The sequence below is a fragment of the Ictidomys tridecemlineatus genome, chromosome 4 (genome assembly GCF_052094955.1).
Source record: "Ictidomys tridecemlineatus isolate mIctTri1 chromosome 4, mIctTri1.hap1, whole genome shotgun sequence".
Taxonomy (NCBI): domain Eukaryota; kingdom Metazoa; phylum Chordata; class Mammalia; order Rodentia; family Sciuridae; genus Ictidomys; species Ictidomys tridecemlineatus.
Window position 1 is genome coordinate 81,324,373 of NC_135480.1, and position 25,076 is coordinate 81,349,448.

The 25,076-nt window shown below is 34.0% G+C and overlaps 1 protein-coding gene across 1 annotated transcript in view; it reads right to left on the reverse strand.

Annotated features, from left to right (window-relative positions):
* The window catches only part of Sesn3 (sestrin 3), a 66,505-nt gene extending 41,649 nt beyond the window's left edge, over positions 1–24,856 (reverse strand). The window contains exon 1 of the mRNA XM_005338028.5: positions 24,499–24,856. Within this exon, the coding sequence (XP_005338085.1) occupies positions 24,499–24,576 (78 nt within the window). The 5' untranslated portion in view covers positions 24,577–24,856. The remainder of the gene's footprint in view (positions 1–24,498) is intronic.
* Between the last annotated feature and the right edge of the window lie 220 nt (positions 24,857–25,076).

Below are 25,076 nucleotides of genomic sequence, written 5' to 3' on the forward strand. Positions count from 1 at the left end.
AATATAGGTAGATATGAGTTTCAAGGAGATGGAAGTGCTGGCAAGGGTCAAATATTTAATTAATTTGTATTTAAAGACCTAAACATTGAACACTCTATACTGACAACTTCACATTTAGGTTATCTTGCCACTTGCTCACATTTTTTTTTCAATGACTCAGTATGCTTTCTAATCACCACTACTCCCCATTATTCTATCATTTTATCCTCAGAAATGGGGGTTAGAGTTGGATAGGACAGGGGTTATAAAAAAGGTAAGATTTCAACATTTTGTCACCTAACCTAGCTTTCCAACTTTTGTTTCTCAAGTGTTCCTCATATAAGCACTTCACTTCAGCTACTGAGATCTGTTGACTCCCTAACATTCCTTTACATTCCTGTGTCTTAGTTCCTTTTTTCTTGAATTCTTCTGTGGAATGGCAAATCTCTTCATATTTATTGCAATATTACCAACTTATCAACATGAGGCTCAACTCAGTTCTTGCATGCTCTCTAATGAGTCGTGCAAACCAATAGTGAGTTTTCCCCTCTTGTAGTTTCTCATTTATATGAAACCTAGTATTGTTTTATAATCAAATTAGTGTTCTAAATGAATATTATCAGGCCAGTTGCTCAATAAATGTTGACTGATAGCATGCTATTTCTATATATTACTGAGACTATTATACATTTAATGACATGAAAAACTATTTTTGGACAAAAACCACCTTAAAATTATTTTGGCACACAGGACTCTTGCCATTCCTAAAATACACACACACACACACACACACACACACACACACACACACACACACATTAAATAACATTATTTTATAACATCTGAAGATATTGATTCATGTTTTGACAACAAAATTCTCAGAATATAGTTTTTGATTGCGTGAGCTATTATGCTGCAATTAAGATCTGTGAAAGTAATTATCTTCTAATAATCTAATAATTATAAGGACTTTCTTTAATTTGTCATTTTCCTTACATCTTCTCCCATTTTCCAGACTGGGTTGCGCACAGGTGTGATTTAGGTACTTCATTCTATTTTAACCAACTTATTTTAATTAAGGATAACAGGCTTTGCTCTATTTAGCCTATACTTAAGCCTTGAATGTTAGCATACTAAATCCTTAGTTTTTTAGTTAACGTACAACAAATAAGATCATTGATATGATCTAAGCATTACTAAGATTTAAGCAATAAAAGGACATCTAATGGGGACCAGAGCCTTGCACTAGGCATTCTAATTTAAAAACATACTTTCATATCAACGAAAGCAACTAACCAGTATATACAAACTGAATTTTTCATTGTTAAGCAGTTTATATAGAGACTGGTATTAAGAAAGACCATGCAAAGTATAAAGGGACATACAAACTAGTTGGTATAGATACCCAAACAATAATAGTCAGAATATCATATGACTCAATGATAAGTGACATAATGAAAGGAGTACTAATAATCAGAGTTCTTTTCCCTTATTGAACATTGAAAGACCTTGATTAGTTTCCAGGGCATCAATTTTTCTCATCTGAAAAGTGAAAAAGACAATCCCTGAGAGTCTTTTTGCATTAACATTGTATGGTTATAGAGAATGCTATGAGAAATTCTAAATGCTACAGAAAGTTTTCAGAAACAAAATACATAATATTTTAAAAATTACTTCCCCACTATTTTTACTAGTTTAAATTAAATATTATATTATTTTCAAAAAAACATTTTATTTAATCTACTAATAAACTTATAAGCCTTAAAGTTCTGGAATTTGATAAAATGAAGATTAAGAAAAAAACCTTATATTACAGATACAAAGATTATATTACAGATACAAAGCAATTTTGAAAATTATATATTTACTTATTTTAATAAAAGAATCACTTTAATTTTAAATACATCTAAGATTCTTTTCAATGTTCTATACTCTGTCCTCTATAAATGATCCAATCAATCAAAAATGATCCAATCAAGAAAATAAACCACTCTAAAAAAATTAAAAATAAAAATATATTGTCAGGATTTATGATGCTTAGTGATTTTCTTCTTTCTTTAGTTTTTTTCCCAAATAAATCCAATGATTACAATAAGAAATCTTATATGTGATGAAGGTTGTTTTTAAAATAATCTTTATAAGATGAATAATCTTTGTTACTTTACAGTCTTCATAATATACAACATATTACAAATAATTTTTGAAAGTCTTTTACAAAATAATGAATGGATTTGTCATTCTCAGATATTTCCATTAAAAAATTATGGAATTTTAACTTTAGCATTCAAGATTAAGATGGCCTGATATATCAAGTTTTAACTTTTCAAGCTTTTGTTAGGGAGTTCATATAATGCTACCAGGCCTTTAAATACAGCTGCTCTTTCCCTAGAATAAAATTTCCAAAAATACATTTTTCTCTTCTAAAAGAGGAACTAGATGATCATCAGTGTGCCAAGCATGTTCACAGCTATTGAGGCATATGGGTTGGCCGGTAGGTTGAAATGCTTCGTTCCAATGGCTGGCAGCTGGTACTGGCTGCTGGTGGGAGTGCCTTGCTTCTCCTTCACAAGGACTGCTATTGCTTTTTCAGAACTTGGGAGTGTGGGTCCAAACAGAAGCACCCAAAAGGGCAAAGGCTGAAGCTGCAAATGTTCCTTCTGAGTTTTTACCATTAGCCCTTCAAAAGCTAATTTTATTTTGTAATGCAAAGAATGTTAGTTTCCCTGGTTGTACCCCAAATTATCAATTCCTCTAAGATGAGTGTATCGCACTGGGAACAACTATGACATTTTTTAGCACAGTTACATGAGTGGTAACAAATCCTAAAAATTAAGTTTCATTGACAAAGTTCATTTCCAAGCCAATAAAACTAGTCAAATGACAGTTTTTAGAAGCCTCAGACTAATCATTTGATGACTTGACTTTATAATCAATAGCAGTGAATTTGCCAAAGTCACTCTTACCTTTAATATGAATAAAACTATTTTAAAAATGGTTTGCATAGGCATACACGACGATTTAATCTTCTAAATTTATAGGCATATGTTTTAAATACACACCAAGATGTCTGTATTTCATATAGCACATATAAATACAAAATACTTTTGTATTTTGTTAATGTTAATTGATTTCTTAGAGAAATGTATGAAAATATATAACAGGCTGATTTCATTAATAAATAAAATTTACTTCTGTATTGGCAAAACATGAAATATAGATACATAAGTCTTGAGTGGCAATATTCCATTAAGTTAAAAAGCAATCCTTTGCCACAAAAGGTAACAACCTTTTTTCCCTAGAAAATATGTGCTTCTTCTAACTTAAGAGAATAAGATGGCTGTTTTCTCCTTATTACAAATAAAAAATAAGTGAAATGCTCCCCAAATACACATTTACCCAGAGAAAAAGAAAAGTATTATGGTATGATTATATTAGTGCAACATCCAACCTGTAGGTAAATATTTAATCTCTTTAAATGTTAATGTATTCTTTCATGCAGTAGGGATGATATCTCAACTTCACAAGATTGTTATGTGAATTAAATAAAACAAGATATAAAGAAAAGAATCTAGTGCTCTGTCAAGAATTTAGTAACCACAAAATGAAATATAGCTGTATGTTCAAATTTTAGATAGAATTATACCTGGCAAGATTTATTAATTTCCCCTCAATACAGATTGTATTTTTCCAAGAGCTTCATTAAGAAATAAATTAAAATATTGTATCGCCCCAACATCTATTTGTGTACACTATCTCTCTCTGTAGTTTTTCTTTTTCTTTTTTTCTTGACTATAAAACTTTGTCCAGGTGGTATAAATAAACAAATAAAAATCCTTTATAATATCAACATACAAAAATAACCACTGTTGGGCTGGGGATAATAGCTCAGTTTGTAGAGTGTTTGCCTTACTTGCACAAGGTCCTGTTCAATACCCAGCACCACAAAACAACAACAACAACTGTTAACATGGTTTATTTTATCTTTCCAAGGTGTGTAGGTACACACACACACACACACACACACACACACACATATTTAATAAAAAATGCTAGAGATCATAATGTGAAATTTTTATGCTTTTTCTCCATAATATCCCCCTGAAGCAAAATTTTAATAATTTCACAATAATCAACAGTGCTTTTATTATACATTGGTGAAGTTCCATATTGTGCCCTCACAGGTGTTAAAGGTTGAAGACATCTATGTTCTAAAGTGATTCAATTAAAAGAAAAAAAGAAACCACTGAATTCCTATATGTAATTTTTACATTTATAATTAGTACAGATTATCCTGAATTAATCATATTATTATAATAAAATTAACTAAAATCCAAAGATAAATTTTAAAATGAAGATAACATTTTTAATTATAATCATTCTGCTGTAACACAACATGTTGGGCCTAAAAACAAACAAACAAAAATCCCTGCAAAAAATAATGCAATAAAAAACACAGTACTACAGGGAAAATGAAGTTGAGGGTGTGATACACGCGCACGTGCACACACACACACACACACACACAAAATATCATTTATAGATTTTTTTAAAGGAATGTACTAAAAATGGCACCAGGGTTTTATGTAGGTTAAGTGGTTTAAAAAACCTGACAGAAATATATGTCACTTTATATTGAAAAAGGCCTGAGGTTACTTAAAAAAGTGTGTGTTGGAAGGGCTACAGCTTGTAAGTTATTCAGCTGAGAAGGGAGGATATCTGAAATTGAATGGACTGTTATGGTAGCAGATGTAGATGGACAGAGCTAATAATAGACTTGCAGAATAATATAAAAATTCACTGTTTTGCTAAAACTATTCCTAATCTATATAATGAAACAAACTGCATAAATGTTAAAGCAGAACTGACATGATGCTTTCTACCACTACATCACCTAAGCATATTCTTACTAAAACAAAAAGGAGGCAAAAGAAACTTATTATCCCAATATACTAGATTCATGAATCTTTACTAAATAAAGGTCTAAATTGTTCTTATTTTCAAAAATTTAATTTGACAAAGTTCACAGGCAAGGTGAAAGAAATGAGAAAACTCAAATGTACAAAATGTGCTTTATGACATACAGTTAATTATAAATAATATTTTATAAATAAATACTTGCCTTCCTTGTATCAAGGCTTTGGCCATGCTTTAAAAAAAATTAAAATCAAAAGCAGAATTAGTTGAAGCATCTTATTATTACATTTTCATTATTTGAAAACCAAATTCACACACACAAAATATCCAATTTTATCAAGAGAAGGATGAGCTGCTCTGACATAATTAGAGTGAAAGGAAGTCCATCCCAGATAATCATCAACTACTTCCTGGCGTATAGAAAAGTATATTTTTAAAACAATAATGACAAATCAACTCAGATGGACATTCTCAATATCTAAAAAGGAAAGCATATGAAAATTCAAAGTTTTACCTCCATTTCTATCTTATTAATAGAAGTTAATTATCTTACTATTTATTATTAATTGCCAAGGCGTTTTCACCCAAGAGCCTGATGATTCTATCTCCTTTCCATTCATAATTCTGTATATCTGATATCCTCATCTATAAAATGGAGGACAATAATAATACATACCTTATAGGGTAGTGTGGTATAAAGCCTAAAATTAGAGCTTAATATTATGTGCTGCCTTGACATCTGGTAATATCATAAGGACCTGAAACACCTAACTGCAAGATCTCTTCCCCACTCTACTCATGTAGTTAAGGTCCCCTGGTCAAACATCCTCCTAATCAAGTGAACTAGGTATAATTCCTACTTATTCCTCAGTAACAGGCTTCAGTTCACTGCCAGCCCATGGAATTATTCAAACAAGCCAATCACAGCTTCCTACAGAAACCAGGGAGCTCTTCATCCTTTTGATTCTACAAAGCTTGCTTCCCACTGCTCCTGGCCGCTCACTCTGTATCCAAGTGCACTTTCCATGTGGCCTTGCATGGATGAAATGTCCTCTTCCCCTGGGCTGTGAGTATATATGACTAATAAATTGCTGTTGATCTCATCTGTCCAGTGATGGGTGTTGCATGGTCAGAAACCCTCATGATTCAAGGTTGGGAATCCTTCCCTCACCAGTGGAATGAATAGGAAGGCTAACAAAACTGACAGTGGAAATAGTATGTGAATAAATACCTGTAAAGCTCTTAAAATAGTGTGATTTTATCTACTGCATAAACATTTGCTAACAGAAATATGCCATATTGAGTGCATAAAGTACAATATAACTAAATTGAAATGTTTGAAGATCATCTAACAAATGATTTATAAAATGGACTTGGTTTAGAAAAATTATTTGGCTCACAGGAATCTCTTGATTCACTATCTCGCTCAACAAATGATTCAAAGTGTTAAAAATGGAAAAGAAAGACACTTAAGAAACACTCATTTATAAAATAACAGATTAAAGCAAATCTATAATATTACCTATAACATTAATTTTTCCATTTTCAAGAATTAAAATTTAGATTTTAAAAAGTTATTAATAAAGAATGTCATCAAAAGCACATCTTTCTCCCTTGAAAACTAGAACAAGTATTTAACTACCCTTCTTTACCACATTGTAACATCCTTGGATGATTGAATTTTTCCCATGCCTTCACAATTGTTGATGATAAATAATAATCTATGAATATCTATAAAAAGTCAAAAGGGGGTTGCTGGAGTTGTGGCTCAGTGGTGGAGCACTTGCCTAGTATATGTGAGGCATTGTATTTGATTCTTAGCATCACATAAAAATAAATATAAATAAAGGTTCATCCACAACTAAATATATGTCAAAAGAGTATATTTTTTCCATTTTTACCTCTCTTTATAGTTATTTATAGAAACATCTTTCTCTCCAACCATACAATAAGCTCTCTAAAATCCAAGGTCAGATTCTGGATACATTTTATTCTTTTAAAAAACCTTAGAACATACATAACATTGAACAACTCTCTAAATTTTTATAAAATAACTATATTTTTCTATCTTCAGGTCTAGATATATATCTCTACATCCAATTACATAATTGATGTTTCTAAAATTTGTGCTTAAAAGAGAATAAAATTATGGAATTTGCAGGTAAATGGATGGAGTTAGAGAATATCATGCTAAGCTAAGTAAGCCAATGCCAAAACACCAAAGGCCTAATGTTCTCACTGATAAGTGGATGCTGATCCGTAATGGGGCGGGGGGGGGGGTCGAGGAAGCTGAGGAAAATGGAGGAAGTTTGATGGGGCAAAGGGGAGGGAGGTGGGAGTGGGTATTGGGGCAGGAAAGATGGTAGATGAGATGAACATTATTACCCTATGTATATGTATGACTACACATATGGTGCCATGTTACATCGTGTACAATCAGAGAAATAAAAAGTTGGGCTGAAATTGTATACAATGAATCAAAATGCATTTTGCTGTCATGTACACCTAATTAAAATAAATTAATTTTAAAAAATAAAATTTATGCAATGTCTTGTTAACTACCACATGCTATAAAAATAGAACAATATGACTTCAGCTATCTTTTAAATTGGAAATTAAGGAGAAATACTGATTTTCTGATGAAATATTAGTAAATATTTCAGGTTCCTGAAGAAAAATACTAGCACAAATGATATGACAGCATAAAGGAATATGCTATATAGACAGCCACAATAACTTCATTCAGTTCATTATATATATCAAAGTTTACATATGAGTTCATATTAGTCACATATACATATACTATTATTCCCTTGGTGATTTACTCAAAGCTTCTATGAACTTTTGTTTTCAACCAAATATAAATGCATCTTAAATTTAAATTTATCATCTCATTTGAATTTCCTCTCTTCACTATCCTTCACTTACGTTATTTGTTCTTCTCTATTATTTAAAAACAGTAATAGCCTTTAAATTTTTTTAAAAAATACATATTTAACGTTAAAAATAAAACAAAAAGATAATGAAGAGAAGTAGATGGTAAAAATAATCTCCTACAATCCTTTTCACTAGAAATCAATACTGTTAATTTTTGACTTCATCTTTCTGTACTCTTTTTTAAAAAATGAAAATAAAAAACTTCATATACTTTCAAAACGAGCCTTTTCCACTCAATAACCTACTAGACATTTGTCTACTTCTACACATAGATCTACATCCTGAAAGTTGCCCAGTATTGCACTGTATTTATGACACGTAATTTGCTCAACCAATTCCCTCCTTAAGAGCAACCTTAGAGGGTTGGGTTTATGGCTCAGTGGTAGAGTGCTCCTAGCATGCATGAAGCACTGGGTTTGATCCTCAGCACCACATAAATATAAAATAAAGATATTGTGTCTATCTAAAACTAAAAAATAAATTTTAAAAAGAGTAACCTCAGAGTGTTCAGTATTTATAAGTGATCCTTTAAAGATGAAAACTGATTCAACTAAAAACATTATAATTCTATACTGAGATAAGGCTTAGTCAAAGAGGAATCAACTATAAAAATGGAAAAAACAAAGATTATAAATGATAATATGGTCCTACTTTCTAGCCTCTAGTCTAGAGGACCCTCACCGATCTTTACTGGAGGGAAGATGACCCAACTACTAGAATCAAAGAGCTCTGCTTCTTCAGTGGGTGTGGATACAAAAAGAAAACAAGGGAGGCAGATTGCCAGTGGAACAGGATAAGTGATCTGTATACCCCAAACTGTAGGAACTGTTTAAATACAATATATATAATTCTGTTTAAATATAATCTAGAATGACCATAATTTACTCAGTATTTACTCTTTAGAAAAATAAAATTCTTTAGAAGGATAAAATTACAACCGGTGCAAAGCAACCTTTCTTTCTCAGGCATGGGCCCCAATCCTAAGCTTATTTCTGAGCTTCTTTAGTTTCTTATCAGTCTCAAGACAACGTTTATCATTCATTAATTAAGAGAAGGAATGGTACAGCATTTCAAAATGCTCAGATGCAATGCTATGTTAAAAAAGAAAAGAGATGTTCTGCTAGCTTAATCAGTCATGCAATAACTGACAGGAAATATTCTCATACCTTACTTTTTGCCATACTGCTATTTTAGACCATGAAAATGCTTTTATAAATTTCCTTTTTTATGAGACTCAAAGTCAAAAGCTGACTGCCCATTGCCATGGAAACAGTTCTATTTAAGGTACTATATTAGTCCTTTCCTCACAGAAGATAGAAAAATGGTCAATAGAAAAGCATCACTCTTCACAGTTTAGAATTAAGTAACTGCATACACTTCTGATGCAGCTACTACACAAGAGAACTTGGAAGTATGGTGGGGGCAATTTAATAGAACCCATTATTTTTCCTAAATAAGATCAATACAGGCTAAATTTTAGTACTAAATTAGAGACAATATGAGGAAAACAGCCATTACCTCAAAATTAGATACAAGCAAACAATAAAATATAATTATAGTCACTGTTCTAGACAGAACTGAAAATAAGTGAGACAATTTTTTCCTTTTCAAAGAACAACCTTCTATTTGTCTAGGGTCCATGTATAATATATATGTATCCTAGATATGTTGTCTTTTAATTTGTAGACTTCCTGATGTGACTTTCTGATATACCATTTGTAATTAAAAAGCAAACTACTGTAATTGAAAAAGAATAACCATAATATATAAAGAATAACCATAATATTCATATGTAGATACATGTGTATGTATACATATACACACACACACATATGTGTGTGTGTGTGTGTGTACCTGTGCTCTTGTCTAAAGATTCAAAAGAATTTTAAAAAATGAATAAATCCTAAATATGTCTTTAGGACAAATGTTATAATTTCTTCCTTGATTTAAGAAAAAAAGTCCTTTTCTTCATAAAAGCTTAGATTGATAAGTCTCCTTTGAAATAAAAATAATCAAAGATAGAAAGACCCACCAGAGTCTACCAATGTTAGTATTGAAGCACTAATTTTTATGTAAGCAAGAAATGTCAAGAGATATTTTCACTTGATTTTATTCATAAATAAGTTTTAAAACCCAATTCTTTTTCTTCTTAAGCCAAAGTTCAGAATCTAGTAACAATAGGGTATTTTTCATAAGATAAAAGCAGATTATACCTGAAAGTTTTAAATTGGTGACCTTTTTTTAAAATAAGCAAAACAACTGTTAATCTGCGTTAAAGATGAAATGAATGTAAATAATTTCCATTTGTAGAAGCATTTGATTTAGTAATCCTAGATGAGTGGTTCTCAGTTCTCAGAGTGCATCAGAATCACATGATAGAATTATTAAATACAGATAGTTGGTTCTCACCCCCAAAATTTCTGATAGAGCAGATTCAGGGGTGGTGTCCTAGGAACCTAACAAATTCCCAAGTGATGCTCATGTTGCTGGTTCCAGAAACACACTTCAGAACCTTGTCCTAGACAAGCTTATTAGCCAATGCAATTGTTAATCTCTGTTAAAAAATAGTTTAATCACCCCAATCACCCACCCAATGGAAGTTTTAGTTGGAGTGGGAAAGCATAATGACAGTCATAGGAACTTAGAAAGGATATCTAATTCAGTCAAGAAGCTGAGACTGTAGCTCAGTGAGGAGTATATGCTTAGCATACATGAGGCCCAGAGCTCAACCACCGGCACCAAAAAAAGGAAAAAGGTAAAAAACACCTTAACTTAATCAAGACCTACTTAATTCCTACAAATTGCTGTCCAATGTTTTGCAAACTGCTGTGAGTTATGACATTAAGAATAAAACCCTGCTGAGTAGTAAATATCTCTGTCACCTATGAGTTCAATTGACCTTGAAAAACAAACATCTACTATAAAATGGTGAAGAGGAACTTAGTATTTGTATGTAAATTTTTCTTAGATATAATTGTAAACCAGCTATGTTTTACATATGTTCCAGAAAAGATATGTATCAGGTTTCTATGAGTCCAATCTAGCTTTTCCACTTACATCTTCATTTTAAAAATCCTTTATCTTGGATTATCTATAATAAACAGCACCTTACATTTTAGTTTTCAAGTGCCCCATAGTTTCTGCCAAACAGTTCATCGTTTGTGAAGATTAAAATGACGAAGATATAGGTATAATAAAAGGGAATGAGCTTTATGTAAAAATGTAGCCCTCTCCTCTTTTTAAAAAATGTTTTTATTAGTGCACTATAGTTACATGTAATAGTGAGGTTCATTTTGACATATGAATACAGGCACGGAATATAATTTGCTCCTTTGCAACACCTAGTACTTCTATTTTACCTCCCCTCTTCCCTCCCCCTGCTCTCCTTCCTCTTTTCTACTGGTCTTCCTTCTATTCAGTTGTTTTTTTTAAAATTGGTGCTTTATAAAGTTGGAATTCACTGTGACGTATTTATGTATTTTTGTAGCAGAATTTGGTCAATTTCATTCCACAGTTCTTTCCTTTCCCCATCCCTCCTCCTTCCCTCTCAATCCCATTCTTCTACTCAACTGATCTTTTATTTTCTTGGGATCCCCCATTTTTTATGTTTTCTTATTTCTCTCTAGCTTCTGCATGAGACTTTTGACCTTCTGAGTCTGGCTTATTTCACTTAGCATGGTATTCTTCAGCTCCAGCCATTTACAAGCAAATACCATAACTTCAATCTTCTCTATGACTGGTAAAACTTCATTGCATATATATATACCACTTTCTTCATCCATTCTTCTGTTGGTTGGTACCAGAGTTGTTCCATAACTTGGTTGTTGTGAATTGTGCTATCAACATTGATATGCCTGTGTCACTGGGGCATGCTGATTTTAATTTTTTTGGATAAATACTAAGGAGTAGGATAACAGGATCCTATGGTGGTTATATTTCTAGTTCTTTGTTTTTTATGTTTTTTAAACCAGGGATGAAACTGAGGGGCACTTAACCACTGACCCACATCCCCAGCGCATTTTATTTTTGAGATAGGGTCTCACTATGTTGCTCAGAGCTTCTCTTGAGTTTCTGAGGCTGATTTTGAACTTCTAATCCTCTTGCGTCAGCCTTCCAAGCCCATTCCTAGTCTTCTGAGGAATCTATGTTTTAATCCGTTTTGTTGTTGTTGTTGTTGCTATGACCAAAAGAACAGTGTAGAGGAGGAAAAGTTAATTTTGCCTCATGGTTTCAGAGGTCTCAGTCCATAGATAACTGACTCCATAGGTCTGGGCCCAAGGTAAAGCAGAACATCATGGAAGAAGTACATGGTGGAGCAGCTCAGGACATGTCAACAAGTAAGTATAGTTCCATTCACCAAAGATAAAATATAAACTTCAGTCATGACCCCAGTGACCTATTTTCTCTAGTCACCTTACTTGCCTAGAGTTACCACCCAATTAATCCATCAGTGGCTTAATCCACTGATCAGGTCACACAGCTCATAAACATTTCATCTCTGAACCTTCTTCTTTGTTTCACACATGAGCTTTGGGGGAGAACCTCATATCTAAACCATAATACTCCATACTGCTTTCCAAGGTGGTTGTACTCGTTTGGATTTCCAACATTATATGAGTGTAACTTTTCCCTCACTTCCTCACCATTCCTGATGTTTGCCATTTCAACTGGGGTGTGATGAAATGTCAAGGTAGTTTTGATTTACATTTCCCTTATTGCTAAGGATGTTGAATATTTTTCCATATATTTTTTGGCCATTTTTGAGAAATGTCCATTTAGTTTTTTGCCCATTTATTATTCAAGGTTTCTTTTTTTTGTAGTGTTTTTATTCTTTATACATTCTGGATATTAATCCCCTGTTGGAAGAGTAGCTGACAAAGATTCCCTCTCATTCTGTAGGTTCTCTATTCATTTTTTGTTTGTTTGTTTCCTTTGCTGTGCAGAAAAGCTTTTTAATTTGAAACCATCTACTTATTGATTCTTGTTTTCATTTCTTGAGCTTTCGGGGTCTTGTTAAGGAATTTGGTGTCTGTGTAAGTACATTGAAGAATCAATTTTCTATGAGCCAAATCTAGCTTTTCCACTGACTTACATCTTCATTTTAGAAATTCTTTTATCTTGAATTGATTGACCTACAATAAACAGTGCCTTACATTTTAGTTTTCTAGTGGTGTACAGCTTCTGCCAAACAGTTAATGAACTGTTAATGAAGCAGGAATATTAAAATGATGTTGAAGATAAAGGTAGAATAAAAGGAAATGGGCTTTATATAACAATACATTCCTCTATTTTTTTTTTCCTAGTATGGGGATTGAACCAGGAGCTCACATATCCTAGGTAAGTGCTCCACCCCTGAGCAACACACCCAATTCTTTTTTATTTAGAGACATGATCTTGCTAAGGTATCCATCCATGCTGGCCTCAACTTTCAATCCTCCTGCCTCAGCCTCCCAAGTAGCTGGGATTACAGGTGTGTGCTTCCATGCCTGGCTTCTCTCCCTCTTTTCTCATTATGTAATGAATACCTGCCACTGAAAAAAAGGTTGGACAAGTTAGGAGTTAGAATACAGATCACATTTCATTTTTATGACATCAGAGTATTTTTTATGAACAGAAGAGTGGTTTTTTAAAGGCATGCTGCTACAGTTCATTTGAATTTTAGTAGCAATCTAAAATGGAAGTGGGAATACCCTGTAGCACATTCATAGCAATGTGCAAGTTAGTTACTTGATATTTTAAAAATCTAGTTGTTGGATTTGTACCCCACCAAAAAAACTGAATTGTTTCTATAAGAATCTGAAGTTAAATAAGTTATCAAGGTAAATATTAATTATAAATGTCTTCCATTTTCCACTGTGATAAATATGTTCGCTGTAATACCTCTAATAAAGATTTAGTCATCAGTATACATCAGTATAATTTTTTTCATGCTCATATATAATGGGATTTTTTTTAAACCAGAAGCATCAGATTAGTGATTACTTCTTAAGATAAAAGAGAACAGAAAGATAACCACATGAGCATATGGTCTCCCATAGATAATCATAACAAGAACTAGTCAAAGAACTTCCCACTAGATTTAACTGGAGATCAGACTCAGAATGCTTCACAGGAGCTATATCCCCCATCCTTTGAGTTGCCCAGGCTGTTCTAAAACTTGCAATGCTCCTGCCTTAGCCTCCCAAGTAGCTGGAATTATTGGCGTTTGCCACTGTGCCTAGCTATTTTCCATCATTTTTAAGAGCACCAAATATTAAGTAGCCTCCTATAAAATAAAAAGAATATCCACTATTTCATGCTATTTCTAGGTGTTCAACAATACACTTTGCCTAAGGAATGTGTGAATCTACAACTTATATTTAACAGCTACACATGTATTTCATGAGATTATTAATGGTGTATTTCAAAATCTACTAAAACAATAAAACTATAATGCAAATAGATATTCCAAACCCCGAGAATTTAATCTTAAGATTCAAAAATTTATGGTAAGAGAATTGAAATTTTTATACCCAAATTATTACCCTATTAATGTGGAATGAACAAGTTAGAAAAGACAGCTTCAAGTGAAGCAGTTATTTAGATTTTGGGATGTATTTTCCTTTGAAAACAATGTTACAGCAGCTAGGTTTCCAGGCTAATCAGTAAATGTTAGATATGTTAAATTTATTATAATCAGTAAATGCTGGATATATCTCCAATATTACTCTGGAACTTAACTACATATCTTACTGTGCTTCTATGGAAAACTCAAGAGTTGTAACCCATAAATAACAGCCCTACATCTGCCATAATTTCCTCTCTCCAAAACAAATCTTTCGTAAGACTGGAAACTCTTCTGCAGAGGTAGTATTTTTTTTGTAAGGAATGTGAATAGGAAAAAAAAAAGGAGGGAAAGGATGCCCATTGTAGGGTTTTTGCTTTGTTTTGCTCCCATAACTAACATTTTTGCCTTATACAGAAAGCCAAAGTGAATGGTGGAAATGAGCACTAATGTTATTTTTTATTTTCATAAATAACCATGAAAAATTTACCACAAAAAAATGTAACAAAAAGAAAATATTTCTTAGAAGTCCTATTCAAGAAACACAATACTCAAATTCAAAATGTTTAAAGGGGATAGGGTTGTAGATCAGTGGTAGAGCACTTGCCTAGCACATGTGGGGCACAGGGTTGGATCCTCAGCACCACGTAAAAAATAAATAAAATAAAGGTATTGTGTCCATCTACATCTAAAAATATTTTTTAAAAAATGTTTCTAGACACTGTTGTCAAAAGTACTACAGCAGTACTGAATGATTCAGTGCCACTGAAATGATGAATGACTAGTTGGTAGGAAGTGATGTGCAATTCCTATGCTAGGAAGTTAGGGGAAAAAATTATGAAAGAATGCTCACATAATAGTGGATTTATGGAGATAAAAGAGAAAAGTCCAAGAGATTAAAACTCTTCAATAAGATTGTTTCATTTTTAATGAGAAAATAATAGAATACATCTCAATGAGGAACTTTAGTCCTTTTACACAATTTTATACTTGATAAATCATCTGCATAAAGAAAAACATAAGACAACACAGTGCTTATATCTGAATAATATGTTAATCTTCAGAGTTCAAACTGGTTTCAATCCTGAGTCTATCATTTATTGATACTCTAACCTTTAGTAAGTTACTAAAGCCCTCTGAGCCAGGTTCTTCATCCATAAAGTGTGAGTAATAGTTCCTCATCATTTATTATGATACTTAAATATGGTAGAATATGTAGAACTTAAAAATAGCACAGACCAAGGGCTGTGTGTGGTGGTGCACATGGGTAATCCCAGCAGCTTGGGAAGTGTTAAACAATTCAGTAAGACCCTGTCTCTAAATAAAATACAAAATAAGGTTGGGTATGTGGTTCAGTGATTGAGTGACCAAATTCAATCCCCAGTACCACCACTGCAAAAAAATAGTACAGACTATGGTGTACAGGCAGTATTCAATAGAAGCTACTGTTATTGATGTTACAAAATATATCCTGAAACTAAGAGTCAGTCTCAGATAATTATAATGATCTCCCACAAAATCCACCTTTAGTTACTCATGAGGTATATTTAATCTTTCTAAATATTCAATATGTATCTATAATTGGAAAGATAAATTTCTTCAACTGACCATCTTTACGGTACAGTAAGATGTGAAAATAAAATAGACATCTAGAAATAAGATGGTATTCTTCATTATAAGTAGTATTAATTAGCAGAGAAAAAAGTGAAAGTATGTCTTACTAGCCATATTTTATATCTGCTCATTCTTCTTTATGACATTTTCAATATTGTCTTTAAGACACATAATGTAAAAACGCCAGTCATACCTTATCATAAGTTTTGAGCAGGAAAATGAAAGGTTTTTCTGCCCAACATAAGGGTAAAATATGTCATAATATTTATATCCATAATATTCATAATATCCCCTCAGGGGCAGCCAATATCCTGGCCCACAGACCAATGAATGACTCACTTCTGGGTGGATCTAAAAAATAAAGGCTAGTTATAGGGTAGTCCAAGCCTAAGAACAATTCTGTTTCATAGTTACCAAAGGAGTGCCTGCTGGCCAAGGGGATTGCAGCTGGCTTGGGAGATTTCCAAGGTAGAGGGCTGGGGGTATGTGGGGTAGGAAAAAGTTTAATCAGAATTCTATAGTCAACCTGGAACTTTAGGAGGTAGTTTACAGAGAATCTTGGAAGTTTGAAGATATGCCCTTAAACACTCTAAACTAGCCAATTCCCAACAGAACTCAAGCAGATTCCAAGAGGTAGAACATGTGTCCACATGAAAACAATGGCCCCTTTACATTTCTGAGAAAGACCAGCAGTTATGGCTAGTGTCCTGATGCCTCTCTTGGTGGGCAAATATTCTTACACCCTGTCAAAACTCCCTTCAAAAAGTAGTATGATAGTTAACTGAAACATTCTTACAATCACAAAGACAATGAAACAAAAACAAAAAACCCAGGCACCAGTGCACTTTTTTTTTCTCAAATAATCCTTACTATTGCACTTCTGAAAGTGTTCCTTAAAATGACAACAAAATAGGACTGTAAAGAGCAAACACTTTCGGGCTGGAGTTGTAGCTCAGCGATAAAGTCCTAGCCTAGCATGTGTGATGCACTGGGTTCGATCCTCAGCACCATATAAAAAAAGTAAACAGACAAAATAAAGGTGTCCTGTCCATTTATACTAAAAAATTTAGGGATTTCATATCCTAAAAAAAAAATATCTAACTTATTGTAGAAAATGAGAAATTTTCATTGTACTAACTCACCTATATTGTACCCAATACAAAAATTCCACCAGTATTTGTCTTTAAATCAAAGTCCCACTTTGCTAAAAAATATTCTCCATTAACCAAATCTCAAATAAGACAATTTATGTTACGGAAAAAAAAGTGTTAACTTGTTAGTTATAATTCAATATGACAATTCATCATTAATGCTAATTACAACTAAATTATTATTGTTATTATATACCAATAAATACAGTATAATTGGATGGCATTGCAATCTAGAGGATAAGCAGAAGGGGGAAGAAAGTTGGAAGATTAGGAAAGGCTTTGGGGAGATGTCACAAGTGTTCTAAAAAAATAACTGAAGAACAAATAAAAATTCCATACATGAACTGTGGATATATTTTTTAAAATAGTTTATAGCCAACCTACTGATGGGTTTAAGGAAACTGTCATGGGAAACATAACTAAATATCTGATAACATATTTTAGTGTATATAGCAAATTTCACTTCCTTCCCCATCCTCATTTCCATTGCAGTGATGTCTAAGGGACAGGTTAGATATTGGTAGTCATAAGGTCTCACCAAATCTAAACAGATAGAATAAATGAACCTTTATCCTCATCTTCAAGACCACACTGCAGGCAGTTGTAGGCTGCCATAGCTTTTGTGTAGAGTGTACAAACAATGACACACACACTTCACACTGGAAAGTTCCCGTTAGGTTTGAGAAAGATGATTAGGGACTATCATATTCAGAGCTATCCTATCTTTTGTTTTTGTAATAACAATGCTTGTTATCAGTAGCATATATTGACACTTTTGTCTGATTGTATTTTGTCCCTTCCACTGCTGTTTCTCCCACATTTCTCAGCTTTTAGCTGTACTACTCAGGGTCTTTCTCTCCTTTGCAGCCAAGCATCAATCATTGGAGCATAATGTTTAAATCTGATATTTCTTCAGTTATTGCACAGTACTAGGGAGAACAGTCCTACTGTCAGTAAACTCTGGCTTAGCCATTCTCAAAGGTTTTGGTCTCAGATTCCTTTGTATACTCAAAAAATTGAGGACACCAAAGAAGTTTTACTTATGTGTGGGTTATTAATAGAAATTAAAGTTGAGAAAAGTTTAAATGTTAAATTCACTGAAAATAATAACATCCATTACATGCTAACACAAGTCACATATTTTTTATGGAAATAACTTTATTTCCCAAAACAAAATAGTCAGATTGACATTTACATTTTTTACAAATCTCTTTAATGTGTGTTTATTACAAGACAACTGGATTTTCTCCATTCATCTATTGTGATATGTTTTAATTGAAGTATGTGAGGGAAATCTAGCCTGACACAGACATGTAGTTGAAAAAAGTAGATAATGATGATTACTCTTTGATACAACAGAACTTGATAACTATACCTTCTGCAAGGCTAATTGCAATATGGAATGTGAAACCACATCTGTGAACTTAACATTCTATATTACATTAATATCATTTAGTTCATCTTGCATTTTGAATGGCTCTTTTACTCATGTATGATTTTGGTAAACATCTAAAAAATGAGTAACGTGATCCTGAAAATTCAAGGACAACAAATGACAATATGCACTGCCAGGGATAAAAAGAATGGCTAGATTTAAGATTTTGTGTCCATTATGCTTTAACTGGTTGTTTCCTGGTGAAAAAAAATGAAAGGCCCTGAGTATCAATGACTTTATACAGGGGTCATTTAGAAAATACTGATTCAATGAGTTGTACAGATCTTCCAAATGTTGACACATTTTATTACACAATATCAAAAAATCACATTTATTAATAACATCCTTGATCTCAAGGGGAGCACCTTTAAGAACGGGGAAGGTTTCTAGCTTAATGAAGGCAGATATATGTTCTCCAAACTTAGTTTTTCCTTGCATGCTGAGCTTTATCACTAGCAACAAATATTGTCAATTATTTTCCTTGAACTTTAAATTACTCATCTTTAAGATAAAAAGTTTATTAAATACCCAAGTCTGAGTAACCAGTTTGTCTGTAAAAATGGGGTTCCATGAAAAAGTGGCTAGTTCAGCTTGTAACTAAAATAACTGCCCAAGTTTGCCCAGGAGACAACCAGTTTGATATGCAATAGAAGCACTTTATGAACTTCCCATTTCATCAACAGGTAAAAAGATGTGAGTACTCAATCGTCAGGATTTAAACAAAATTTAAGTTTTCACTGTCCTCCAAGGACATTCTTCAGAGAAAGTGACAATTTTTTCCCCCAGTGTTGTGTGGTGAAGGAAACAGTGATCACTATTTTGGGCCATTATCTTGATTTACATTAAGGGGCCAGCATAAGTTATACCCCCATTGCTTTGTACACAGAAAAATGACAAAAAAAATTATGAACATAAGTTTGATCTCCTAGGATCACTGAAAGAGTCTTGGATACCCACAGGGGTCTAAGGACCATATTTTGAGAACTATTACACTGTCTTATTTAAAAAAAACTAACCAAACAACTGCTAGACATATAATAAAAGTAGCCAGCTTACTCCACTCTCCTTCTCCTCCAATTGATCTGCAATAGTATGTTAAAAAGTGGCTAATTTTCAATTCCCAATCATTATTATCTGGAGAATTTTAGGTACCTACGGGTACTCCACAGATGCTACGATATTCCACGGAAACCTTAATACTGCAGGAGACAATTTGAATAGTTTTTTACAGAGACAGCATTAGATTTAAGTGGACTTCCTGGTTGTATGTCAGAGATAATGTAAAAGTACTCTTAAAGTTGTGAAGATCATTACAAACCTAAATTGTTAGAATCCAATCTTTCCAAGGGAGAAAATGAAAAGAACAGAGATGAGAAGAAAAGATTAAGACTTTTAGTTTTATAACTCTTCTCCTGAACTAATTAAAAAATCTGTATTTTATGCTAAGTTTACCCCCATCCTTTATTAAGCACCAACATCTTTAACTCTTAATCTTTTTGCACTAAAAAGCAATTTCCATTAACTGCTGAAGTATCAGAGGTAATTTAATTATTTGAAAATCCAAAAACAATGTACTGCATTACCATTTAACTAAGGGGTATGTGGAGTGAGAGAATTGAAATATGGAAATAAAATATGCAAAATGATCATTTAAACTAAAAGCATAATCTTTAACTCTCATGCAGGCAACAAATTGAAGAGAAAAGTGAACATTAACCAAATTACTCAGCATGTACTGAACAACACAAAAAGAACTTAGATGTTCTGGAAAAGGTATAAATATATAGTCTTTTTCTTTCCTTTTTGTGTTTATAGTTGTACTTCGTGATTTACAAAGTACTTAAGACACATTATCTTCCTTGAGCTATGAAGCAACCTGTGGAGCAGGTAGACATTATCCACATTTTCCAAAGAAAACTAGGTTTTAAGGACATTGGCTATTTTGCTCAAAATTAAAAGACCTGTTATAAGATTCAATTGTAAACACATCTTTATGGCTTCCAGTATCACCACATTAGCAGGTAGGCCTTTTTTAATTTTGGTGGTAGGGAGCTGGGGGAAGTAGCAGAATTGCTTTTATAAATTAAATCTCATATTGAACTTAAATTATGAAGCATATAAATATACAAAAAATTGATACATATTTTAGTTATAAAGTAACAATTACTGATAACAGTACTTGTGTTCTCACAGAAATTTAACATGAGCAGATATGTACAGGATTTTTTTTTTTAAGGCCAATGCCTTCATAATTAATGAGAATCTTTCCTGTAGATAACAGCAACAAAAAAGTTTAAATATATGTACAAAGATAACAGAACAAGTTTAATTTAAAGGCCTGCATAAGAATAATCTTGTAACAAAAGATAACTGTGGTATGCTCCAATGTGGTGGATTATGTATACATGTTATAAGCAGCTATATTCTTAAATTTTTTAAATAATTTAAAAGATACTTAAAATTTCAATCCAATTTAAGTATTTTAAAACCCTGAAGCATCTTATAAAGTAGTTTGAAAACCACTGCATACAACTTTGCTGTCATAAATTCATTGTTTGATTTCCTGTTAGGTTATTTAAGATAAAAATCAAGTAAAAAACTGCTTTTGACAATCAAAACTGTATAACACAAGAAACCTGATTAACAAAAGCAGAATAAATTACTAGTCCATAGTATAAGTAAACCCATTCTATTGGCTGAAATACATAAAAGTATTAATATTTAATAAGCTTCCTAATCTAAAATTTTCAAATTTGACAGTATCTATGCTTACAAAACATTAAAGTGTTGTCAAAATTTGTGATTTTATAAAGAAAATTAAAAAGCATAATAATCACACAAAGATATATCACTAGAACTCTTACACATACCAACAAATTTTAAATGTTAGAATAATAATAAGAGTTCAATACTCAAAATACATTGTAATATACCAACTTTTCTTTACTGGAAGATGACTGGACTGACAATTACCTACCTTCCTTAGTTTCACATTCCACTTTTCAAATTAAAGGATCAGATTCATCTCAGTGTCACTGGAATTTCCTCAAGTAAAATATGTCACATTTCAAAACTTGTTAACCTTACAAAGTAAATAGAATTTCCTGTTTCATTAAAAACTTTATTAAACTATGTGACAATGGAGTAAGTTAGACTTAATAGGAGTTTTGAATATGATGATAGTTTGTTCATTTGTTCCTAGAGATAAGTTAGTACCTAAGTTATAAATTTGGTACATTTAATATTTAAGAAGATACTGAATCAAATTTGTAAGGACACTTCTATGAATAAATATGATTCTCACCCAATATAAAATTGAATATTCAGGTACTGGATTAAAACAAATAGGTTTACTTGACTGTGAATTCAGTTCTTTTTAAAGTTTCTCCCAAATTAAGCATATTGCCACAAATTTTTGTCATATAAAAAGGTGACCTTTCCCTCATCATTAATGAGGGTTTATAACAGCAAAGTATAATTTACACTAGATACACATGATTTTCATTCTTCCATTGTAAGCTACACTGAACTAAAATTCAAAGTGCTATGATCCATTTGTTTATTAGTGTACACTACATTAGTGGAAAACACAAGATAAACTCACAGAATCACATTTTTTTGAAAGTGATAGATGAATTTTACTTACATTCTATCAAAAAGAAAAATATGTCCTTATTAGAAATAAACCCTTACATGCTATTCTTAGAATGATGAAAAATTTAAATTGCTAGACACTGATTTAAGAGCACTTAAGAAAGGCAATCTTAAAAAGCTACAAATGTTGCCAAGTCATGTCATAACTGGCACAAACAATTCTATTTCCATCTAAATTCATTTCATGCTACTACATGAATCAACATTAAATACCTTGTAGTTACTAAAAACTGGAGTACTGGCAGAGATGTGCATAGCAATTATAAAATATAAAAATGTTCACATCCATTTTCCATATTTTCTCAATAATGTCTAAAAATGAAGATGTTCTTTCTAGGTAAACAAATACTAGTTTTTAACAAACTAAGAGAAATAAATAAAGATGTTTTAACTAGTAAAATGTCATGGATCCATAGCCACAGTTTTCTCAAAAGAAAAATAAAATAGTTTGAAGCCCTATATCACCTTCAAAGCTTTTGTTAACTTAACAAATTGCCATAGGCATTAAAAAATCTTTTTTCAGTAAATAACAGCACATCTTTTTCTTATTTGATTAAAAAAAACTTGCTGTCATTTTAACTAAGCTTAAGTTTAATCAAAATATGTCTTAAAGACATACTTTTTATGTCAAAGACAACCTTTCACTTTTAAAGTATGGGAATAATATTTTTTAAGAACTAAATTCAGATGACAACTGGCCCTGCAGTGAAAGAGTTAACATTCAACTAACCTGATCTGCACTTCTGATCCATTACATTTCTCACAAGCTGCCCTACAATGAGCTGAGCAAGTATCAACTGTAATTTGATCCCGAAGTTTATGGAAAAAAATAACTGCACATACTCAACATGCACATTTAATAAAAATCTGTTTCAAGAGAAACATATCCAATAAACACAATTTAAGGCATACTTAATTCTTTGATTAACTTCAATCTGCAATCTCTTTGCTTTCCTCAAGCTCTCAAATAAAATAGGAGGAAAAAAAAAAAGCAGCAGCCCTACTGCAGGGAAAAGAGGCTTGAAAAACAACTTTGATTGGCACTTGGCCTGACCCACAGAGGAAGAAAAACAGTTTTTGGACAAAGAGCGCAAATATTTGAGCTTGCTTACTTATGTGCTTTCTTTCTTTCATATATAAAGAACAATCCCAAAGTGACTGTATATAGAGAAATATTCTCTCTCTCTCTCTCTCTCTCTCTCTCTCTCTCTCTCTCTGGGGGGGGGGAGGGTACCATATTCATTTTAGCTCGCAGACCCGGTGCATTTGCACAGCTCAGCAATTTTAATTCATTTGTACTGGACAAACAGAAACACCTCATCTAAGATTTCCACTTAATGCAATGCAAAAAATAAGAGTTTGGAGAAGAATAAACTGATTATAATATTACTCGTGGAGGCAGTTAAAATCTAATTTTAAAACTCTTCTCAGTCTAAAGAGACAGTTTTTCATCTCCTTCTTCCATCCTATTCTCCCCATCCCCCACGGAGTGATTAAGCCAAGTAATCTAAACAATACTGGAGTAAACTTTCTATCAGTCCCTATGGGAAGCATTAAGCTGATGGTGCATCTGATTTTTCTGGATCAACACGGGGTGGGGGTGCTAAGGAGGGAGACAACCCATGTCCATCTCAGTCTTCTCCTGTAACCCCACCAGAGTAACTGTAAGATCGAACAGCATTTCCCATGGGCATAAAGTTCAAGACGCCTTAATAGTTCCTTCGTGACTGAACTATAGACCCAGGACTACCATCAAAAGAATGTGAAAAGGGGGAGTCCGGCACGGCGCGCAAAGCAAAGGCAACAGAATAAACAAAAACAGCACCCATCAGAGTTAGCCACAGCAGAGAGGGAGCCAGGGTTCCTCAAGACCAGACCAGGCTGCTCTGATTTCATCCCAACCTCCATCTACGGCTAAACTGCACAGGGAGGAGGCTCCAACCAGTCCCTCCCTCAGTCTGACCGAGGAGCAGACCGGGGATAGCCAGGTACAGAGGCGAGCTGAAAACAGACCACAGGCATTCCCCCACCCCCAAATCCCAACCCCTCGGGACTAGCCTCTGTCCTGGCGGAGATAAAAAGCAGCAAACGCCCGAACCCTCCACCCTCAACTCACACCCCCTGTTTCTGTTTCCGTGCATGAACCAAGCCAGGGATCTTTTTGAGCCTCGCAGGGACGATGCCAGGGATCCCTTCGAGCCTCGCCCCGAGCAGCCCGACCCCAGCCGGCAGGCGCCCATCTCCGGCCGGACCTCAGGCTAAGCCCGTACCTTCCGCAGCACTTTCCGGCAGTTGGTACAGAGCAGGTAGTTGGCGGCGGCCGACGGACTGCTGCCGCCTCGGTTCATGGTGGCTGCGGGCGCCGAGGGTGAAGGCTAGGGCGGGCGGCGGGTCGGGCAGGGCTGTCACTGCCGCCAGTCGCGCAGATGCAGGGCCGGACCGTCCCCCGGTCGAGCTTCAGCCTCAGCTTCCTCCGGGCGGGATGTGGAGATGGAAGGCAGCGGCCCGAAAGCAAGCCGGGGTGCGCGAGGCGACCACCGGCGACGGCTGTCGGAGCGACGGCGGAGACGGCGGCGGCTGCTCCTCACCGGCCCGTTGTTCCTCCCGCCCCCATCCTCAGACCCCCGCCCCCGCCAGCCTAGGACGAGCAGCCGCCACCACAGCCGCCGCCGCCGCCGCCGCAGCGCCTCAGTGCGGGCCCCGCCCCCGCCGTCCCACCACCTTCACCACCTCCACACTCCGGTACCGCCCCCTCCCGCTAATCGGACAGCTCTAGCCACGCCCCCGGAGCGCTTGGCCGCAGCCAATGAGCTTCTAGGGCTCGGCTGAGAGCCTCACCGGCCAATCG